This window comes from Periplaneta americana, chromosome 4 (assembly GCF_040183065.1).
Source record: "Periplaneta americana isolate PAMFEO1 chromosome 4, P.americana_PAMFEO1_priV1, whole genome shotgun sequence".
Taxonomy (NCBI): domain Eukaryota; kingdom Metazoa; phylum Arthropoda; class Insecta; order Blattodea; family Blattidae; genus Periplaneta; species Periplaneta americana.
The window spans coordinates 163,471,983-163,494,457 of NC_091120.1; the positions used below are offsets into that span (position 1 = coordinate 163,471,983).

Here is a 22,475-nt window from a genome sequence, read left to right on the forward strand (position 1 = left end):
TCAAACATGTAATTGTCAAACATCTGTGTCACTGTATTTTAAATCCACTTATGTACTTTATATAATATTTTATTTTCTTGTGTGTAGAACTTGGGGGGGTGCAGGTATAAGAGGTAACAGCTACCGTTCTGTTACTGTTACCGTTTAGTATGTTCCGTCCGCTTAATGACGGTAGTGCGGAGCAATAATAGGGCACTGGTACGCATTACTTTCCAACACAATCATCATGCTTGTTCAAACTCTTGTACTAACAGTAGACCAAGGCATCGATGCAGGCATAGAAGAAACCTGCGTCAAGTTCCTGAGGCCATGTCGTGACAGGTTGCTGAATGGCTGTATCGGTGTTGAATCGCTTACCACTCAACGATTCAAAGAGATGGAAATCACTGAGTCCCAGATCGGGACTGTAGGTAGAATGGTCCAATACCTCCCACCGGAAGCGTCGTAATAATTCACGCGTACTGTTGCTGCGTGTGGTCTGTCGTCGTGCATCAATACGACAACTGTTGAGAAATGTCCAGGTCGTTTTCTGGGAATTGCCTACCGCAAACGCCCTAATGCCTTGGTCTACCGTTGGAATAAGTGAGTGGACAAGCATTGTGACTGCTGTTGAAAATTAAAGCGTACTAGTGCACTTCTACTCTCTATCGGTATATCTGCCTCTGAAATAGAATATGTCCTTGAGAGCTCTTGTTGCCTTACTTTTCTAATCACTCTCGTATGTGCAGATAAGGAATTCAAATTTGGAGCGAGTCTTGATGGGAGTCCACCTGTATGTAGACAACACTTTCGCACGACTGTCCACAAGTAGGATATGATATATGATATGATATATGATATGATATGATATGATATGATATGATATGATATGATATGATATGATATATGATATGATATGATATAATATGATATGATATGATATGAATGATATGATATGATATGATATGATATGATATGATATGATATGATATGATATGATATGATATGATATGATATGATATGATATGATATGATATGATATGATATGATATTTGTCAGACAAATTTACAATTATTCATAGTTATGGTGGACCATCAAATGTCTGCTTTTCGATCTACCATCCCTTTAATACGTACATACCATCCTTTTCTAATAATATATTCATTTGCCAAGTATTTCCTGATTACTTCCTATTCTTCTGTTTTAACTGAATTGCTATCTATTCTTCTCTATCTATCCTATTCTATTCTCTCTCTCATACCTAGACTATTTCCCTTCCATTTCTCACTTTTCTATTAAATATTGCATATTCCCTTCCTTAAAAATTTATATTATTTTTTTATTTATTTCATTCTCTATTTTCAAATCTACCTACCTACTCTCAATCATTATTTTTCAGCTATTTTCTCCGAAATTATTTGTTTACATTTCTCTTTTCTCTATTTTAAGCTGCGGTTTGTTTACGGCGATTGTCGCCTGGAGTAGCCAGCAGTTGAAATGAATGCGCACGGTTTCTTTACAGCGATGATCGCCAACGTAGATCGTTGGGCGAGACGCAGATCGCTGGAGGTTGCTCCTGAAACAAATTCAGGACGCACATCGCCGCATACATTTTCAATAATCGATATTTAGAGAAGGCCAAGTAGAAATATTGAATCGAGTTATGGCAGCAAAACAAATGAGAATTGACAGCGATGTACGCTGACAAAGAAACCACTTCCTGACGATCATCGCCAGCGTTTATAATCGCCGTAAACAAACCGTAGCTTTACAACACATCACTTACTATTTCCCTACATTCTGTCCCCTATTTATCTATATATTTAACTTTCTCTCTTCACTTCACTCCTACCAATAACCAAAAATGTATTTAAAAATAGACGGTAGTACGAGGGGGATCCAGGAAATAACGACCGTTTTGTTGTAACAATTAAAAATATATATATTTATTTGAAAAAACAAAATCTGTTACATAACTGAAGCTTCCTTTACTTCTCTACATAATCACCACCTACATTTAAACATTTGTCGTATCTGTTCGCTAGCTTTAGAATTCCCGTGTTATACTCCTCTGCCACCAGTTCATTAAGCCAGGTGTTCACTGTCTTCTTCAACTCTTCATCACTTCCAAAACGCGTACCACCCAGAAAGTCTTTCAGCTTAGTGAAAAGGTGAAAATCGCTAGGAGCAAGGTCTGGACTATAGGGCGGATAGTCAAAGATTTCCCAACCGAATTGATCCAGCAATTCTCGAGTTGAAGCAGCAGTGTGCGGGCGGGCACAGATTTTGTGGTAGCCAAGATGTTGCGACACAATTTCACCAAGCAAAGAACGAGAAATGTCAGGAAAGGCGATATGCAATTCGTCGAGTGATGTGCGCCTGTCTTGCAAGATTCTGTCGTTCACTTTAATCTTCAGGTCTTCTGTGATGAGTGATGGGCGTCCGGGTCGAGTTTCATCGTGGACATTTGTTCGCCTATTGTTGAACATTTCGCACCATTTTCTCACATTTCTTTCATTCATTACAGTATCACCATACACTTCTTTCAATTGCCGGTAAATTTCTGCAGGTTTCAAATGTCTGTCATTCAAAAATCGAATCACACTCCTCACCTCACAGTCGGCGGGATTATCAATCACGTCGTTCATTTTGAAGTAACACAGAATGCACAATGGCGACTTGTTGCAACCAGTACTCACAACATTATGAGAACACATATTAAGGAAGCCAGTTGACCTTCAAACAAGGAAGGGGAGTCAACTGCGCGGCGGGTATGCGCGAACGGTCGTTATTTCCTGGATCCCCCTCGTATATTATACACACTATTTAAAGGGTGTAATTGATATCTTGTTATTTGAAGTGTTATATCAGTTAGGAAGTGTGTTGTGTCAGTGAAATGTGTAGTGTCAGTGAAGTCTATTGTGTAAGTTAAGTGTGTTTGTGTCAGTGAAGTGGCTGTGCAAACTATTTGAACAATGAAATGGTTTTGAAGTGTTAGTGAAATCAGGATAGAATCAGTGCAGTGAGTGAGTTGACAGCGAAATAAGTGTAGTGCCGAAAGGTACTTGTGCAGGTATGAATCTGTCACACTCGTGGGTCTTAGTTCGAACTTAGGGTTAAGATACAAATTAGACTTGCTTTAAATGATATTTTAAGTGATCATGCTGCATTTAATTTAGGATGCTCGTTGTTGTTGTTGTTGTTGTTATTATTATTATTATTTATCATTATTATTAATTATTGTTTTTATTAGTTGTGTTTATTATTAATTGTCATTATTGAGTGTAATTAGTTACCACTGCCACACATAAATTTCAACTTTTATTACCTCTTCCCATAAATTTCTATAATACTCCTACAGCCATAGTACCCCTGATATTACCCTAACGCACAACATTGAAAAACATGAAATATCTAATTTACTTAATTACATTTACAGTTTCTCTCTCTTCCACTTCACATTTGTTCAGATGTTCTTTCACTTTAATTTTCTTTTATTCATTGTTTGTATATCTACCTTGCTACACTCTTACACTATTTTCTTCTCTTAATTATTCTTCACTATTCTGTCCTCCATTTCGCCATTTAATAACCCCTCAAAAGCCCTATCTATTCTGTCCTCACAATCACTAATATCTGGTAGTCGCTTCGTTCCTTTGGTCGTTCTTATCATGTCTTCTCTTGCATTTCCTCCGTTAGTCTTGTCTATGCTCCTGATCTCAGACATTTCCAGCTGCTTCCATAATCCTTCGTACCAGTCTCGCGTTTTATTTTTCTCCTCGATTTATTCCGGTCAGCTGTTTCGTTCTCAAAGTCGGCGACAAGTAGCATATATAATGTACAGGGGCTCTTGTTTACTGCACATACGCAGTGTGTTCTAAGCGAATTTTATACAATAAAGGAGCTCCAAATTTTTATTTCTTTATCTGTGCAATATTTAAAAAATATTTTGTGTATAAATCGTTAATTCTTCTAAAAATACTCTTTATGTTCAAACATTTTTAATTTCTGTTATTTGATACATGCATACTGCACTTTCACAATAACATGTTGGTTCAGTAATTTTCACTTCTGACCCAATCATTCAGAATTCTGCGTAACCGGATCATGCCAATCCCCAATTAGTACGGATAATTGGAATTCCACTCTATTGTAAAGCAAGGTAAGAACAGAGGGAAAACGGGTAATCCCAGAGTTCGCTCATGCCACAACGCCTTTCTCTTCCGCAACGCATGCCAGAGCCAGCGTATGACATACATTTAAGAATATCTACAATTTCTTGCAACTTTCTGACGTGAATACATCTGTATGTTCGTCCTGTACTGGGGTGCCACTTTTTCAGGCGAGCTCTATCGCATTTATGATTTCTAAACTACACGACATATTCCAATGAAGTAAACGGCGATCATCATCCTCATCCTTAGCTCGACAACCCATAATGGGTCCTGGTTGTCCATAGGAGTTTCCGCCATTCATCCCTATTTCTAGCAACACTCATCCAGTTTTTAACTCCAATAGTTCTGGCATCCTCCCTGATGCCATCCTCCCATCTGACCTTTGGTCTTCCTCTTCGTCTACTTCCCCCTGGTTCATATTGGAGGACTCTGATGGCTGGTCTCGAGTCCTCTAATCTCATTATATGACCAGCCCACCTCAGGCGTCCCATTTTTATAAATGATGTTATATTGGGTTCACTGAAGAGTTCATATAATTCATGATTATACCGGGCTCTCCATTCGTTATCTACGTTGACTGGCCCAAAGATCGACCTTAAAACCTTCCGTTCAAAAATGTTTAATCAATGTATATCCTTTTTAGTCAATGTCCAGGCTTCTGAGGCATAAGTGAGGACTGGTCTTATCAAGGTTTTATATATCCTAATTTTGCTTTGGGGGTTAATATTTTAGATCTAATATGTCTCACGAGACCATTGTAGCATCTATTAGCGAGGAAGATCCTTTTACCAATTTCAAGACTCATATCATTATCTTGACTAACTATAGAGCCTAAATAACTAGAATTAGTTACTCGATCAAATTTATAGTTTCCAATCTCTAAGAAATCATCTGCACCACAAGCTCTATTTGGGTTAGATATCATGTACTTGGTCTTCTTTTCATTCACTTGTAGTCCTATCCTCTTTGCTGCGTCCAGTAGAGAGTTAAATGCATCTTCCAGTGCTGTTCTTGTTCTAGCAACAATGTCGATGTCATCTGCATAGGCTAGGAGTTGTACTGATTTATAATAAATCGTATTCGTTGTTTGTATTTCTGAATCTCTTATAACCTTTTCCAGTGCAATGTTGAACAGCATGCACGCCAGTGCATCCCCTTGTCTTAGTCCACTGGTTGCTTCAAACTCATCTGTGAGGGTATTCTGAATTTTGACGTGGCACATTGTGTTTTTCATCGTCATCTGAACTAGCCTGATCAATTTAGATGGGATATTTAACTCATACATAGCTGAATATAGTTGTTGTCTGTTAATAGAGTCATACGCTGCCTTAAAGTCGACAAATAGATGGTGTGTGGTTATATTATATTCGTTTGTTTTTTGTAGAATTTGTCTAAGTGTAAATATCTGTTCCACTGTGGATCTATTTGGCCGGAACCCACCCTGATAGTTGCCTAACACTTTATCGGAGTATTTAGAGAGACGGCAGAATAGCACATTGGAGAAAATCTTATAAATTATATTCAGTAGGCTAATACCCCTGTAGTTGGGACAAACCATGGGGTCTCCTTTTTTGAGTATGGGGCATATGACACTATAGTTCCATGACTGTGGCATAGTTTCATCAATCCAAATGTGTGTCATTAACTCATCGATCTATCGCATTTATGATTTCTAAACTACACGACATATTCCAATGAAGTAAACGGCGATCGACAGACGAAATATCAATGTATCCAGTGTGACCTTGATTTGGAGTGATACGTGGAAGGTCGGAAGTTGCACTTATTTGCGGGTCGCGCATAAGCTGAGGCAGTGTAATTCGCGAGGCGATAGAACGTTCGCATTGGTGTCAAACGATTCGTAACGAACCAGGCTACAATAGCAATTGATCTATAAATAGTAATCGACAAGTTAAATTGGAAAAATTCGAGAATGAATTTGAGTGAAAAAAAAATACAAAACGATAGAACACCATGGTTACTATTGCAGTCGACATGTTTATTCGCAATGCATATAAGGTGAGTACTCCCAGGTATCCCATCACAGCGAAGATACAGGCCCTACGTACCGAATTTTCAATGTATCTAGAAAGAAGAGATGCTGATTGTAACTGCTAACGCATCAAACCACCAAGAAGAACACCCACACGTAAGCTGAGGCATACATATACATAATTGAATTTTCATTCTCCCTCCCCTCGCAGTACAACCGTTTGCACGTTCTTTGAAATACATCTTACCACCCATTTCAAAAAAACCTACAAGCTTATGTTTTACTAATATACAATGGTGTTTGCTACCATTTGAATGCAGTACTTTTCACGCGCAATCAATAAATAAATCATTGAAACATATACATTTTACAGATTCAAGATCTGATGAATGAAGAACAGCCAAATGTATTGCTAAACAACCATTAACGATCAAATGTAACAGCATGGCAACATACGACACATAAGATTTTATCACATTTTATCAATTATCTATTGTTGATTTTATAACAAATGTCATTTAAATATAAAATGGATTGATATTATATCACCATTTTACTCATAATTCCCCAGTAATTAATTACAAATTTAACAGTTGAGTCTTTTTCACCAATATTTCATTAATTTTCCGATATTCGTAATTCTGTTAATGACTTAATGCAGAATATAGGGGAGAGTCGGGTATTATCGGACATCAGGTAGTATCGGACAGTGCGTTTCTTTCATCTACTACCGTATGGTAGTACCTGAATGACATGGTTACGTTTCTCTATGCGACATCACAGAAACGTAACCATGTCAATCAGATACTATCATCGTGTGGTAGATGAAAGAAATTCACTGTCCGATATTACCCGATGTCCGATACTACCCGACTCTCCCCTAATATGTAACACTTTTGTCAATTTTAATTATTTTATTTGTGTTTGTAACATGAGTTATAAGTTCCAGAAATCATATCGACATTTTCAAAATTTACATTTCCTAAAACCTTTTTTAAACTAAACTTTTTCATTAATAAGACATAACTACATAAACTCATGAAAATCCATTTTGTCATGCAAAATACTATGTACATTTTAATTTGTTCAAGGTTTAGATTTCGTATTTCTTAACAATATCTGATGATGCCGAAAAGGCGAAAACGTTAATATTTCATATACAATGATATAGCAAATAAACATTTGCAAAATAGATAAATCTTATAGATTGAACTTGAAACTTTTATTATATAAAACTTGGAGCTGTGTCTCTGATACAGCCCTCTCAGATTTTTAACGACAAAACGCAATATAAACATGAATATTTATTAAATGCCGGATAATTAAAAATAATTAAAGTGCGTACCGGATTTATTGGAAGCTAAAATCGACTACCTACGCTCCTAGAGAATCAGTCGCGACGTAACAATATTGTCCCGGACGAAGGAAGAGAACCGTCGAAGCAGTCGGAAAACATGGCGCGGCGGGTAGTGACCCAACTGGGCATCGAACTCCGAGAGTGGGGCATCAAGAAGTTGCACCGAGTGGGGCAATCTTGGTATAGTGGAAAATAATGAAAGCAGACTGCTGGTAATTCTACTCGTGGCAGGTAGGAAATGTGATTCTTTTCTAGGAAGAGGATCTCAACGATAATCCGACAATCTAGAGACAGCTAACACATTTTGGTGCTCGTATCCGGGAAGAAGTAGTAGAAAACTAGGATGTTTGAAGTTTCTCACTGGTTAGTGTTAAGAACGTTATGGGAATGTACAAACAGCCTTACGTTATAAGATCAGCTGCTCCTAACCAGGAGATTTTGGATTCGATTCCCGACTCTGCTAGGGAATTTTTCCTCTGTTATAAGTTGTTCCTTTGAATGTATGTGTTGATCTTAGATTGAAGTTGGATTTAGATGGATATAACTGTTAGGAGGTGAATGGTGCACGCTTAACAAAAATGCTGTGAATATCCCCTTACCTAATCATCAGGGTCGCTTGCGACTCGATGGACTTACGTACATGTAGGCCTAATTAGGTACCATTCTCAATGTTTTCAATATCGAGTATGAGAGATCATGAGCACTCTTTTCTCGGTGGCTTCAACAACAGTCCCTTAATTGACATTAAACTTACAGTTTAAGTTTGTTATTTGAAACTCCAGTAGACTGTTACCAAAGATGTCGATATAAAAAACTCCTATTTTGAGAAGACGGCAGGAAAATGTTTCTTAAGGATTTTTGTCCCTTTCCGCCATTTTTATTCGAGTCGACGGCATTTGGGGAGGCGGTCGTCTGCTATACACGCCGTAGCATTTCTGGTATGTGACATCACAAGCTTGTACAGTAGAACCAATCGGAATCAGTCCGTAACACGTGCTTCCCGAGTTCGTTTGTTCACGTGTGAGTGTTTCAATACATTGAATAAATAAAACTAACATAACTGTATATGTGTGAGATACATAAATGTAAAGAGAAACTGTAAAAAAAGAAGTACTGCACAGGCAGGCTCGGGAAATAGTGTTTAAGGTGTATAATTATTTTTAAAACGTTTACGAACAGAAAGCTGCAGCCATCATGGTGCTGGCTCCAACGTTGCCAACGCGCAAGAAATGACTCCAGATTCATGTGGTGTGAAATTGAGAACCATGCAAAGAATATTGTTAGTGAAGGAAGAAGGATTTGTTTTGTATCATGCTTACAGTAATCAGTGGTTAAGGTCATTATTATCTTTTGGGAATTTAAATTCTCTCCTGCGCTATTTGTATTACGCACACGTGTGAAGTACGATGTGGCAATGCTGTACGCTATCTTTCTCACTCTGTCTCTCTCGGCGCAAACGCTAGCAAACGACCGCCTTTCCAATTGCTGTCGACTCTAGTAGTTCAAATATGGACACCTATGCCCTTTCTACCTTCCATAATAATTCGATAATAAGAATAAGAACAATGATACCGAAGAAGTTCTGAGTTAAATTTTTCTCAAATCTGTTCATAAACATTTGAGTTGCAACCGAGATTAGGATGGAGACACCAGCGAATAGGGATTATAAAGAATGGACACTGAGCGAATTTTCCTGTGTTTTGTTTCTCTGTGCGCCAGCGTTTAGTTTCACTTTCAAGCGCTAGAGGTTAGTGTAATCGAGCATACGCTAAGATAATAATTGTGTATAGAGTTGAGACACAGGATCCAAACATCGCCTACCTTATTTCATAATCTAGTAACGCTTTGCTTCAAATAAATTCAAGTTAACAGCTTTTCCTTATTTCTCAATGACAAAGTAGTAGTAATAATAATTTTTTATATTTCAGATATAATAAATTATAGTATAAAATAATACGATATATTATAAAATTACGTATCAAATTCGTTTAATATTTGTATATAATATAATATAGGTATATGGTTTTACTTCTCATAAGAGTTTTGTTTTTCCATTTTCAGTGCTATCAAATCATTACATATTTTAATTGTTGTTGGGATCAACGTCTCAACTCTCATTATAAAGGAACTCTAGAGTCTAGACATTACAGTTAATGACGGATTTATTATTTTATGGATCCAATTTATTTTATATGAGTAAATAATGTACCTAGATGTATTAATTATGTGTTATATTTCCGCTGTGTCGACTGCTAACTGGTGTGATATCAGCGCCAACTCTAGGGAGAAAGCAGAATCTCACGCTCTAGCTGGGTTGAAGGTCATTGAAATCAGTCCGGCTACATCAAAGGTACCGACGCGAAGTGTCCATTCTTGGTGACACTATTATATTAACCCTTAAATTGGCAAAACTTCATTTCTCACACTAGTTTATTAAACCGTGTCGGACTGTAAAGAAAACAACTATCGCAATGTCCCTATTTTATATGTTGTACAATATTACAGTATTGTGAAATTTTAATTTTCCTACCATTTTTTTTCTATTCTTCTATTAAAATTATAGCATTTATATAGCCTCTTAACTCGTTGTATCCTATAGGATACTTTGCTAATTTAAAGGTTAATGCCAGTAATGTGACAATGCTACTGTATCGAATTAGTCCTCTGTACTGTAATGTATTTCGTCACTCAGATTCATTCAGAGACAATGACATGATCATAAAGAGGATGAAAACTTGTAGGATAATTCAAAAGTATTAACTTAATGGACGTGAAACTCCGTTATTCTGTATATAGTCGCTGCGCCTCAAAAATCCGCTATGTGTTTCTAATAAGACTAGTGGCTTGTGCAGCAAATGCTGCAAACTAAGTTCATTAGACGTTCAAATAAACATTTTTCAGATTTATTTTCAATGAAGAATACCAGACATTCTGAAAGTTATTTGCTTCCATAATGATGAAACATACTCCCTCTGAATGGTTTTTTAATGCCAAATACTTTTTCTTGAACTTATACACCTTCAGTTTTTTATTTTGAAGGCGAAAACGCAAGTAACAATGTCAGGACGATCGGTCGGTTTTTCATATGGGAGTAAAGCAGTATAAAAAATAGCTATTTCAGGTCATTGTGGATTGTAGGTGAAAGTTAAAAAAAATGTCAGTTTTGCTATGCTTTCGAACAATAGACATAGTATCTTGGTATAGCTGCTGCATGTTCCGTAAACTACCTTGAAATGTAGAGGACAAAATCATTTTATCCTGCTAGGAGATCTTACTGAAATGATCGGAAGACTACAAAATCTTATTTTATCAGTAAGTAATACCTTTTGGTCTTTCCTTAGGAACTCTAATTTTTGCGCTCTCTCGAAGCAATACTGAAGAGAATCACGCATATAAATATCTATACCATGCCGCCATTAAATATATGAAAAAACCCAACCCCACTTGATTAATAACTATAAAAATATTTGATTTTTAATAACAATATTATTATCTTACGTAATTTATTTTAGTTTTCAGCAACATAGACTATATATACTATATAGCCGCCACTCAGTAAATTATAGAAATCAAGATCTAAATTAAGGTATTCTCTGCATCTATTTATATAACCCCAAACGTTTCACTTTCATATCATCAATATAGCATTAATATGAATAATTAATGAAAAATAGTCACAGCATGGCATTAACTATAATAATATTTCATTTCTAATAGTAATAATGTTATCAAACCACCTCAAGTTTTGTAGTTTTTAATATCCAATCTGAGTACAGAGCTGTACTCAGAAAATTACACACCACACAATCAGACCTGTAAATTGTTTTTAGTATGTCTTGAAGTTTTTAATAACCAATTTAATTTGAGCTCTAATATGTCACTATTCTTGCAGATCATGGCCTTCGTGTAATATTGTTTACTGTAGTGTGTGTTTTGGTTTATTCTGAAATGCAATTAGTAGTGACGACAGATGGATTTTATAAAATAGGGAAATAATGTTGAAAAATTGACATTTCACTGAAAACTACTATTTTTCTGAAAAGCTTTGGGTTCCAAGCTTCAAAATGAGGGGTCATTCATTAAAATCCGTTCAGCCGTTTTCCCGTAATTTCCATTACCAGTTCAAATTATATATATATATATATATATATATATATATATATATATATATATATATATATATATATATACTAATGGCTTGTGCAGCCAATGCTGCAAACTAAGTTCATTAGACGTTCAAATAAACATTTTTCAGATTTATTTTCAATGAAGAATACCAGACATTCTGAAAGTTATTTGCTTCCATAATAATGAAAGATACTCTCTCTCTCAAGCTAATACTGAAGAGAACCACGCATATAAATATCTACACCACACCGCCATTAAATGTATGAAAAAATACAACCCCTCTTGATTAATAACTATAAAAATATTTTATTTTTAATAATATTATTATCTTACGTAAGTTTTATAGCTTTCGGTAACATATACTATATATACTATATAGCCGCCACTCAGTAAAATATAGAAATCAAAATCAAATTTAAGTTATTCTCTACATCTACTTATATAACCCCAAACCGTTTCACTTTCATATCATCAATATAGCATTAATATGATATGTGAAGGTCCACCATAACTGTGAATTGTAAAGTTGAATGACAAATAAATATCAATATCAATATCAATATCAATATAGCATTAATATGTATAATTAATGAAAAATAGTCACATCATGGCATTAACTGCAATAATATTTCATTTCTAATAGTAATAATGTTATCAAACCACCTCAAGTTGAAACGGAGCTATCAGGCTAAGATGCCGTGGTCTACTGGTGCTTGATGTTCCCAAACGTTTCGTCTACTACTGCGGCAGACATCTTCAGTGGTTAGGTATCCTACCACCTCAAGTTTTGTAGTTTTTAATATCCAATCTGAGTATAGAGCTGTACTCAGAAAATTACACACCACAGAATCAGACCTGTAAATTGTTTTTAGTAAGTCTTGAAGTTTTTAATAACCAATGTAATTTGAGCTCTAATGTGTCAGCATTCTTGCAGATCATGGCCTTCGTGTAATATTGTGTGTGTTTTGTTTTATTCTGAAATGCAATTAGTAGTGACGTCATATGGTTTTTAGAAAATAGGGAAATAATGTTGAAAAATTGACATTTCACTGAAAACTACTGTTTTTCTGAAAAACTTTGAGTTCAAAGCTTCAAAATGAGGAGTCATTTATTAAAATCCGTTCAGTCGTTTTCCCGTAATTTCCATTACCAGTTCAAATTATATATGAGGACCGTTTTTGCAAAACTTGCTAACTGAAAAAAACTAAATTTTACAGGAGAGACAAAACACTATAATAAGCAAGTTTTGCTGTGTCTGTCATTTACAGTATAGCAGAAAGCAAGTTTTGAAAAAACGATTACACTTTGACACATTACAATGAAGAGAAATAACTCAATTTTACTAAGACGCTTTGAACATCATGTTAACGAATCCATCAAAATCTCAATTTTGCAAATTTTGCAGTTAGCAAGTTTTGGAAAAACGGTCCTCATATATAGATTTTGCAGGAGAAAGAAAAAAACATTGTCACATTTAATTTCCTTGATTTTCAAAGCCACTTTCGGTATAATTTCATCATTTATCTTGCAATGATTGAAATTATATCGAAAGTATCTTCGAAAATCAATGACAATGCTTTTTCCTTTCTCCTGCAAAATCTTTTTTAAAAACACATAGCGGATTTTGGAGGCGCAGCACGATATAGTATAGTATAAAAATGAAAAATATGAAAGGTTTAGATCTGCTAGTGCCGCTTGAAGTAACTTGATGTGCCTAGACCTGCTTGTGGCGCTTGGAGTAACTTGATCTGCTTTAGTGCGGCCTCGGAGATGGATTCTCAGCGCGTGTTCCCCCGCCTCCCCCATTACCTTTATGGCTCCTCCATATTGAATGGAACAGTCCCCACATGCCTACAACATCAGGACGTGTACTCCGGGCGGCTGTATACTCACAGGTTAGCAAGGACTAGAAGCGCTTACATTCATGTCAGTAATGCAGTGGACGGCTCATTTCATTCATTCAGCATATCACATTATACAGGGTGTACTTTAAAATGATAGCATTCAAAATATCTTCGTAAGACATTCACTCTTGTGATATTTATGACAGAATCTTATATTATCATCATTAAATTTCGTTTAATTGCCACACGCAGCACCCAATCAGGTTGCCGATGTACGGTAGTATAGAGAAGGTCTCGTAGTATAAGCAGTTCATGTTAAGAGTTGTGACCGGTCCAAATAGAGAAGCTACAGCTAATGTATACCTATGTAAGCATTTGTTTTTGCCGAGCCCCTACAGCCGAGGCTGCGCAGAAGTTTAGAGTACGGACAAATTGAAGCTTGCGTCCGTCGCCATGTTTTGGGGAAAGCGCCGGATAGCAGAAGGCTGTGTTATGCAATGTTGAATTTTTAATTCGTATGTTTGTGTATCTTATAAATCAATCTGAATGTATAAATGAAAAAATTCTATTAACATTTAAAGCAACCATGTTATGGACATAATCAAGCGTACAGTAGTTACGTTAGTTTGACAAGAAACAAAAGAAGACTGGAACAATTTGTTACTTTAACCAAAGACATTGTATAGTTATTTGATAACATATATAGCGAACAGAAATACAAATGCATATTGTAGTAATAGTTCAGATGAAAAGAAAATTATCAGTATTAACTATTATTAACAAAACACTGCCAGCTATGTAAGACATTACATTAGGCCTATATTTTAAACACAGGTTTGCTTTCATGTGAACAAGAAACGAACAATTATTATTTATCTGCTTTCATTTCACATAATAGACACCTGTAAAATAAAAACAAGTACATAATGTTTAGTTTGAAATATAAGTAGGCCTACCATACATTAATTTATTATCACAACTGTAGTAGGAAATAAACATCACATGCATGAATCAGTCATATAGGCCTAATAGAACTGAGGTGTAGTTTACAGAACATCTTGCCTATTGGTTCATCATTATTATTATTGATTTCGTTAACTCTTGTCTTTGAACTTTTTTATGTAAAGTCGTGTTGTACTGGTAACTTTAAGCTATATGGTGACACCTGTTCTTTATGTAGTACTTTCTTTTAGTTGGCTCTTTAACGACGCTGTATCAACTATTAGATTATTTAAAATTGATGGTATTGATGATAGCAAGATGGTATTTCGAGAGATGAGGCCAAGGATTCGCCATAGATTACCTGACATTAGCCTTACGATTGAGGATATCGAAATAAAAAACTCAACCAGGTAATCAGCCCAAGCGGGAATCGAACCCGCTCCCGAGCGCAACTTCGGATCGGCAGGCCTTATTCGACTGAGCTACGCTTCTTCATGTAAGCCTACTTCTATGGTCAGTTTAATAAGTTTAAAATGTGATTCTCGGGGGAATCTGGGAACCCATTTTCTAAAATATGTTCCTATAGTTGTAGAAAGATAGTACAAATGTTCTACTGTTATCACATTGTTTTTCACACTATGTAAGAGAGACCCTTGGATGGTAATCTGCCATATTCTCTCTCAACATCTGTATAATCGCTCTTTCATTTAAGCGACACATTTCTGTAATCTCAAATGATTATATGATAAGATTCCGATTATTCTTTCGTTAAAGAAAAAGAAAAGAGATTTTGTTTACTGCTAATATGTACGATAAATTGACCATATTTTCTTAATGTTAAGAACAAAGCAAGCAATGCAAACATAGTTTCACAATATTGTCATTGAGAATGATGTAAGAATGAGGGAACTGCAATGAATGTCTGCAGTTGAAAGTTCTAAAGAGTGATATCGCCTCTGATTCTCAAAACATTGAGGATTATTATTAAAGTGCGTTATGTGTTTGGAAAATACCATTGAGTATATAGCCATCTTTTTAGCGGACATCCCCCTCTTTGTAATATAACTTAAATTAGTTATTTACGTATTTTCTAACGTATATAAAATAACATAAGTAAAAACATCCTATGTTTTCTGTCATTGGAAATATTAATAAACTAATAAGTCTATTTATGAGCAATATAAAGCTTTTATATTTAAAGCAATGCTTAGTTACAGTATTTATATTTATTTATTATACGTTAGAAAATACGTAAATAAGTTTAGTTATATTACAGTGCAGTTGGATGTCCGCCAAGAAAACGCCTATATACACAATGGTATTTTCTAAACTCGGAATGATTTATAGAAACACTCATTTGTGCTCCCCAAACATGGCGTCGCGCGAACCTGCGCGAGAGGTTTCAAATTTGTACACGATACCAGCGCCAGTTGTGTGTCTAGATATATAACTACAACGTCTTTGGTTTTTGCATTACTGTGGTTGAAATAGTCAAAGCTTAACATTTGTTCAGTGCAGACAAGAATTCAATGAAACATGCTACAATGAGAGTGTTGCTGTTCCTAACAATTGCCCCTTGAATACCCTTACCCCCGCAGCCAGTCTTGACCTGTTGGGAAACGTGGTTTGATGCTGTTAATTATTATGCAGAACATTACGGCAAAATAATGGAGGTAGTTGATGAATTGGATAGCAGAGACAGTTCCGCTTTTGCAGCTGTAAAATCATTGCCTTCTGAACAGCTATCGGAAGATATTCTGTTCATTGATTCTAATTTTAAAATCGTGTCCAAAAGCATCACCCTATTACAATCGTCTAAACTACAACTCTCAGAAGCCCTTAATATAGTGGATAAAGTATCACAAGCCGTTATCCAAAATAAAAATATTTCAGAAAAAGTGAAATGTAAGTTGAGAAACATTATTATTAAAATTTGTGCCTATTCACAACTTCGTATTACAAATGATGTTATCAGGTCATATTACATTAAATATTAAGAGTTAATATATCTCACTACAAAATAATTGTGTATTTACATGTTTAGACATTTCCTACCTCAATGATCATTCATTATATTTTTTGAATGCAGGATACTGGTTATATTGTAACCGCAGTATACTACTCAGTGTTTACATCAGAGGCATACTCCATCCGTTGCACGCCCCCTTCTCATACAGTCTATACCGCATGCGCAGTAAACCTTACGATTCTCGTCGCAATTCCTCGAAGTCTAATCATCATAAATGTGAACTGTCTTCTCATATCGCCTTGCAGTGAATGTGTTTAAATAGCATATTATGAAACAAGTTTGTAAATACTTTATGGTACGATCAGTGTTCAGGCAACATGCGAAGGAAGTTTCCTAATTTTGAACGAATGCAATAACCGTATAATATTGTAGACATGTTTCGTATGTTATTTTTTGTATACAGAGAAAAAATTGCCGCCTCTCGAAGAGCTGTTCGTTTTTATTTAATTGGGTTATTTTACGATGCTGTATCAATATCTCACGTTATTTAGCGTCTGAATAAAATGAAGGGAAACTGTAAATTCGTCCGATGGAAATAATTACCTATAATATGACATGTAGACTCGTTCGAATTCCTACTAAATTTAGGTATCATGGAAGTGTAAACTCGTCCGAATGCTAAAGGTAATATTTTCTTTCCCATTTATTCCATTTTATTCAGGCTTAGGACTGGCAAGTGTCATGATTAAAAATGTTTCTCATGAAAAGAAGTACTTTTAATAAAATCTACAATGGACGAATGTTAAAAAAACCTCGGACACTGCGACGGTTTACCTGGTGCCACGAGTTGGTTGCGCCATTTGCGATGGTTGCCCTCTTCTTCTTCTGCCGCGTCGCTGACAGAGAAGAAGTCGGTTTGCTCAGTTGGACGTCGGTGAAAGATGTTGTCCCCCGGTAGAGGTGATCTCTTCTCAGGGACCTAGTGGTTTTGTGGGTGTAGGATATAATGTGATGTCATTCACACGAAAAGAAACCAAGGAGTAAAGTTCCACTAAGTATGTTTATTCGGATCACATCCCTTACTTGAGTCCAAGCGACGGAATACTGGCTGTTGTCTTCTGTGTAATCTCGGCAACGTAATTATCTCGTCTAACGCCAGTTTAAAATCACTGCTACCACTTTTTGAGTCGATCACAAACTAAAAAGTGCGAAATCTCCACTTTATCACTTCGATCGGCTTAATGGCCGTGAACTATATCAGAAACTCGATCGGCTCAAAATGCCGAGAACTTTACGACGTACGCGATCGGCTGGAAAGCCGAGAATTGTATGATCACGCGATCGGCACAAGTGCCGGTAATATGAGTAAACACGCGATCGGCTCACAGGCCGTAGACTGTATAAGTGAGAAAAACACGCGATCGCCTCAAATGCCGGTAAGATTCTGAGTAAACACGCGCTCGGATCACTGGCCGGTAATATTCTGAGTTAAAACGCGATCGGCTCCCAGGCCGTCCTTTTAAATACTAGCTATGGTGACGCGCTCACCAGACGCTACTATTGTTTGCTAGCTTCAAACAACGCTACAAGCGCCTTCCTAGACAAGGAAAAACCCCCGCTTCTGAAGCCTATGCTATGCTAAAGTTCAATATCCTACCTCGCGTCTACTGGTTTTAAATGCGATAGGCGCCTGCCAGACTGTGAGAACAAAGTGCCTATTACACGCTTCGCTGATCCCCGTCGCGTAGGTTAGACACCTCAAAGAAATAGAGAAATATCTAAGATGAAGCTATACTATGACTCATACAAGGGAAAAATATCTTCCTATCACTGGACCACCCGACTACAGCTTCAACACAGAGGCCATGTGTCTTAACCATATTCGCCACCCAGGCCGACTGGACAAACATATCTTGAATTAAAATGATAAGAAGTATTTTTAATACAATCTACCATGGACAAACTCCCTGCTTTATAATTTTCTAGAGTTTGCATATATGCAGTTGCTTATTCCTGGTAGCTCATTTAATTATTATCTGTGTATTTATACTTTGTAACTTGATCTACGTTTCTGTCTGAAATTCTTTTAAAGCGTTGATAAAATCGTAAATGTTTGGTTGAGCAGTATTAAAATTCTTGTTGAAATTTGCATTAAGATTCACATGCGTTAGTTGTGTGACAAACGTTATTGGAGTTAGCCCATATGTAAGGTGGGAATGTAGCCTCTTCTGATACGTAATTATCAACCAAAAAGTCAGAAAATTTTGCTAGCCGTTCAACTTCTGGTCGCATTGATGACGCTCAATCCGAAAACCTTCGTCCACATCCTCAGTTCTAAGTAGACAAGGCCAAAGCAATATTTTAACCATTTCCCTATACCAGTCTTATTATTGTACACCACAGCTAATCGAAGATGTTGAATATTTCGCCACCAGTCTTGTGAAATGTGAAATCGACAACATATGAGTTCGGTATGTGGCCATACGAACTTAATTGCAGAGTGTATTGCTATTTCAAAATCTAAATGACTAATTTCTGAGATGGCTCCTATGTTGCCAATGTTAATAAATAAACGCTTGGCGGACGAGTTTACATGTTCGATTAAAATGTCACACCTTCAAAATGCGATGTGTTTGCCAGTTTCGGACGAATTTACATTTCCCCGAAATGAAGGTGATAATGCCGGTGAAATGAATCCGGGGTCCAGCATCGAAAGTTACCCAGCATTTGTTCATATTGGGTTGAGAGAAAACCTGGGAAACCTCAACCAGGTTACATGCCCCGACCGGGATTCGAACCCAGGCCACCTGGTTTCGCGGCCAGAGGCGCTGACCTTTACTCCACAGGTGTGGACAACAGCTGTTCGTATACCTTGTCATTTTATGATGACGGTTACCTTATAACCACAGAACAACAAATCAAAGAGCACAAAATAATAGAATGATATTGCTGTAGTTTTACTCTTTGATCAAAATATAGCGTGGTAATCAAACACGCTCAGTTGTTCTATCGATATTTAGCGCGGCACACTAGCGCACACTATCGGATGTAATAAAGAATCTGTTATTCTCTTACCTTTCATAATAAAATAATGATCTTATAACAGTTGTATTGTTATACATGACGTATTATATAGTGACTATTAGTCAGGATTCTAACACACAGCCACCGGCGTAGCTCGGTCGGATAAGGCGCTTGCCTTCCGATCCGGAGTTGCGCTCGGGCGCGGGTTCGATTCCCGCTTGGGCTGATTACCTGGTTGGGTTTTTTCCGAGGTTTTTCCAACCGTAAGGCAAATTTCAGGTAATCTATGGCGAATCCTCGGCCTCATCTCGCCAACTACCATATTGCAATCACCAATTCCATCGACGTTAAATAACCTCATAGTTGATACAGCGTCGTTAAATAACCAAGAAAAATAAAAACTTTTAACACACGACTTATAAACGAGCTATTCACTGTATAGGCCTAAGTATAATGAGTTAAAAGTCTGCATAAGAGCTTTTATTAATAAACTGTATATGTATGTGTTTTACTCAATTTTATTCTAATAATAATAATAATAATAATAATAATAATAATAATAATGGCTTTATTTAACCTGGCAGAGATAAGGCTATAAGGCAGGTAGTTACATAAAATTTACCTCATAAAATAAAAATAAACATAGTGAAATACATATTAATGTTGTTAGAATCAAATACGAATCACATAAAAACAGAAGCCGATAATTCAATAAAAAATGTACACAGTAAAAATAAAATAAACACTTAGTATGCATATTAGTATTAGATTACAATTAAGTAGGATTTACATAGAAACCGACAATTGAATAAAATTTACACAAAAATAGATTAATAATAAAAAAACAACACAGTGGGATACATATTGGCGTTAAGTGATAAATAAATACGATTTAGATAATAAAAATAAGAAACAAAAAAAAATAAAAATAAATACAATGGAACACGTTCCATTAAATATTTGCAACGTGTTAGGTCTGACAACTCATCATAAGATATTTTTCTAATTTATATTTAAAGGAAATTAAAGTTCGGCAGCCCTTGACTTCTTCAGGCGGCAGAGAATTCCAGTGACGAGAAGTAGCAACAGTGAGAATTTATTTAATGTTATTTACATAAAACATGTATTAATTATTTTAGGCCTAAAGATTTTAGTGCCCTGTGTAAAACACACTTTTACATCTAATGTTCTATAGGACATTGGCCTCATGACCTTTACAATGCTTTTCTGCTAGATTTGATTATAAAATTTTGGGCTTTAAGGTGTTCTGACCTTTTTCCTGATCTTCAACTGCTTACATTATTATGCACAAGCTGAAACAACAGAACTGCCAATCTCTCTCTCTTCTTTCTCTTATAATATCCCAGAGTTCAGTATTCAGACAACAGAAAGCTCTGAAACAAAATAATTGAAAGTATTTGTGTTTTTTTTTCCTACAGGATATTGAGACTTTCGACCTGGAAGACTTCAAGTACAATTTCGTTAATATGACGGCCTTCAGAATTGTCGATGCCGAGGATGTTGGTGTCAGGGAAATCCTTAAGGACATGGAGAGGTTCCAGCCAGTTGGTCATAGTATTCTCAACAAATCACGCATTATACAGGTACTTACTTGACTTACATATACAGAGTATTTAATACTGCCTCTGTTCCAAAATATGGTATACATTTGTTAGAGTTCTCAGTAATATAATGTAACTTTAATACATCTTCTAGATACTTATTTGTTTGATAAATTAACATAAAAATAAATAAAGTACATTTCATTCTGTTTGGTGTCAAATTAATAAAAGAAAAAACAAACAAACATTGTTTTGAGAGAGAAAAATTAACACAAAAACTGCAATAAATTGCAACCCGTTTTTATACTACTGGGTGTTCAGTTCAAAGTGTGTCATGGCTCGCTGTATGCCGTCATGTGGCTAGCTGATGAGCCTAGAGAATTCAATCTTCCTACACTTCCGCAAAGGTGTATAACCTAAGAGGCAGAGAAGTTGCCTAGCAAGTACGGCGTTCATTCTGAAGAGTAACGTACCGATACGTACGGTAACGCCGGTAGTGGCAGGAATGTGAACTGTTTGGAAATACGTACTGTCGGGATATGGGGAGAGGGTTAAGACGATTACTTACGTATTTGTTGACATTAACTTCGACTGTCAACATGGACACGGAGCATTTGATTTGTATTGTGGAATGTTGCCGTACGCAACCGATGATAACAAATACCCTGCGTACGACTTGCCGGCGCAAAACACAGTTCGAAAGAGGTTATGATAGCACACAGACAGTACAGACCGCCATCTGTTGCTACGACGTTCAAGTTATACCGTACACGTTCTCAAGTTCAGATTGAAGAACGCCTTAAATAATAGGCAACTTCTCTAACATATAAGCTGAAACTCGCTTCAAATCGGTGACCCAACAACAGTGACGTCATGACACACTTTGAAATGAACACCCAGTACTGTTGTATGTTAGATGTTCTATTCAAAATTAACTGGATTGCTAACCGCTTGGAGCACTGTATCGCGAGAAATGCAAAAAATCACCTCAAGCTTCGTGACTATATGTACTAGACAGCCGTGGCGAAAAGGCCATGGTGCGCCGAGCCACTGTGTAAGCTGCAACGTGCATAGCACCTATGGAGGGAGGCGGACAACCGAAGGGGAAGTTAATATTTAGGACGTGTAACGAAGAAAGAAATGAACAAGAAAACATAGGACACATTATCACAACCTAAAATTAACTGTCTTCAGAATGTCTCTGCGACAAAGTTTCAAAATCAGGAATTATGTCACTTACTGCCAATCGTAGTTGATCACGAAGGTATTTGTCTGTCAGTCGTGATCTAAATTTGATTTTTACTATTTTCATTGTTGAAAATAATTTTTCACAAACGTAAGTTACAGCTAACATGGCTTCAACAGAGCAAGCGAAAGAACGAAGCTTCAAATATTTATTTTTTTCCAAAGATTTGAAAAGTTCAATATCTGTCAAGTCCTTACATCTAGCTTTCATTTAACGTCACATTGTAAATCTGTGAGTTTAAATTGAAAATCTAACC

The 22,475-nt window shown here is 36.3% G+C and overlaps 1 protein-coding gene across 2 annotated transcripts in view; it reads left to right on the forward strand.

The window, feature by feature from the left end:
* The window catches only part of LOC138698379 (glutamate receptor ionotropic, kainate 2-like), a 1,224,444-nt gene that overhangs the window by 1,047,230 nt on the left and 154,739 nt on the right, over window positions 1-22,475 (forward strand). For both annotated transcript variants that reach the window (XM_069824251.1, XM_069824250.1), the window contains exon 7: window positions 20,851-21,015. In XM_069824251.1, the coding sequence (XP_069680352.1) occupies window positions 20,851-21,015 (165 nt within the window). The remainder of the gene's footprint in view (window positions 1-20,850; window positions 21,016-22,475) is intronic.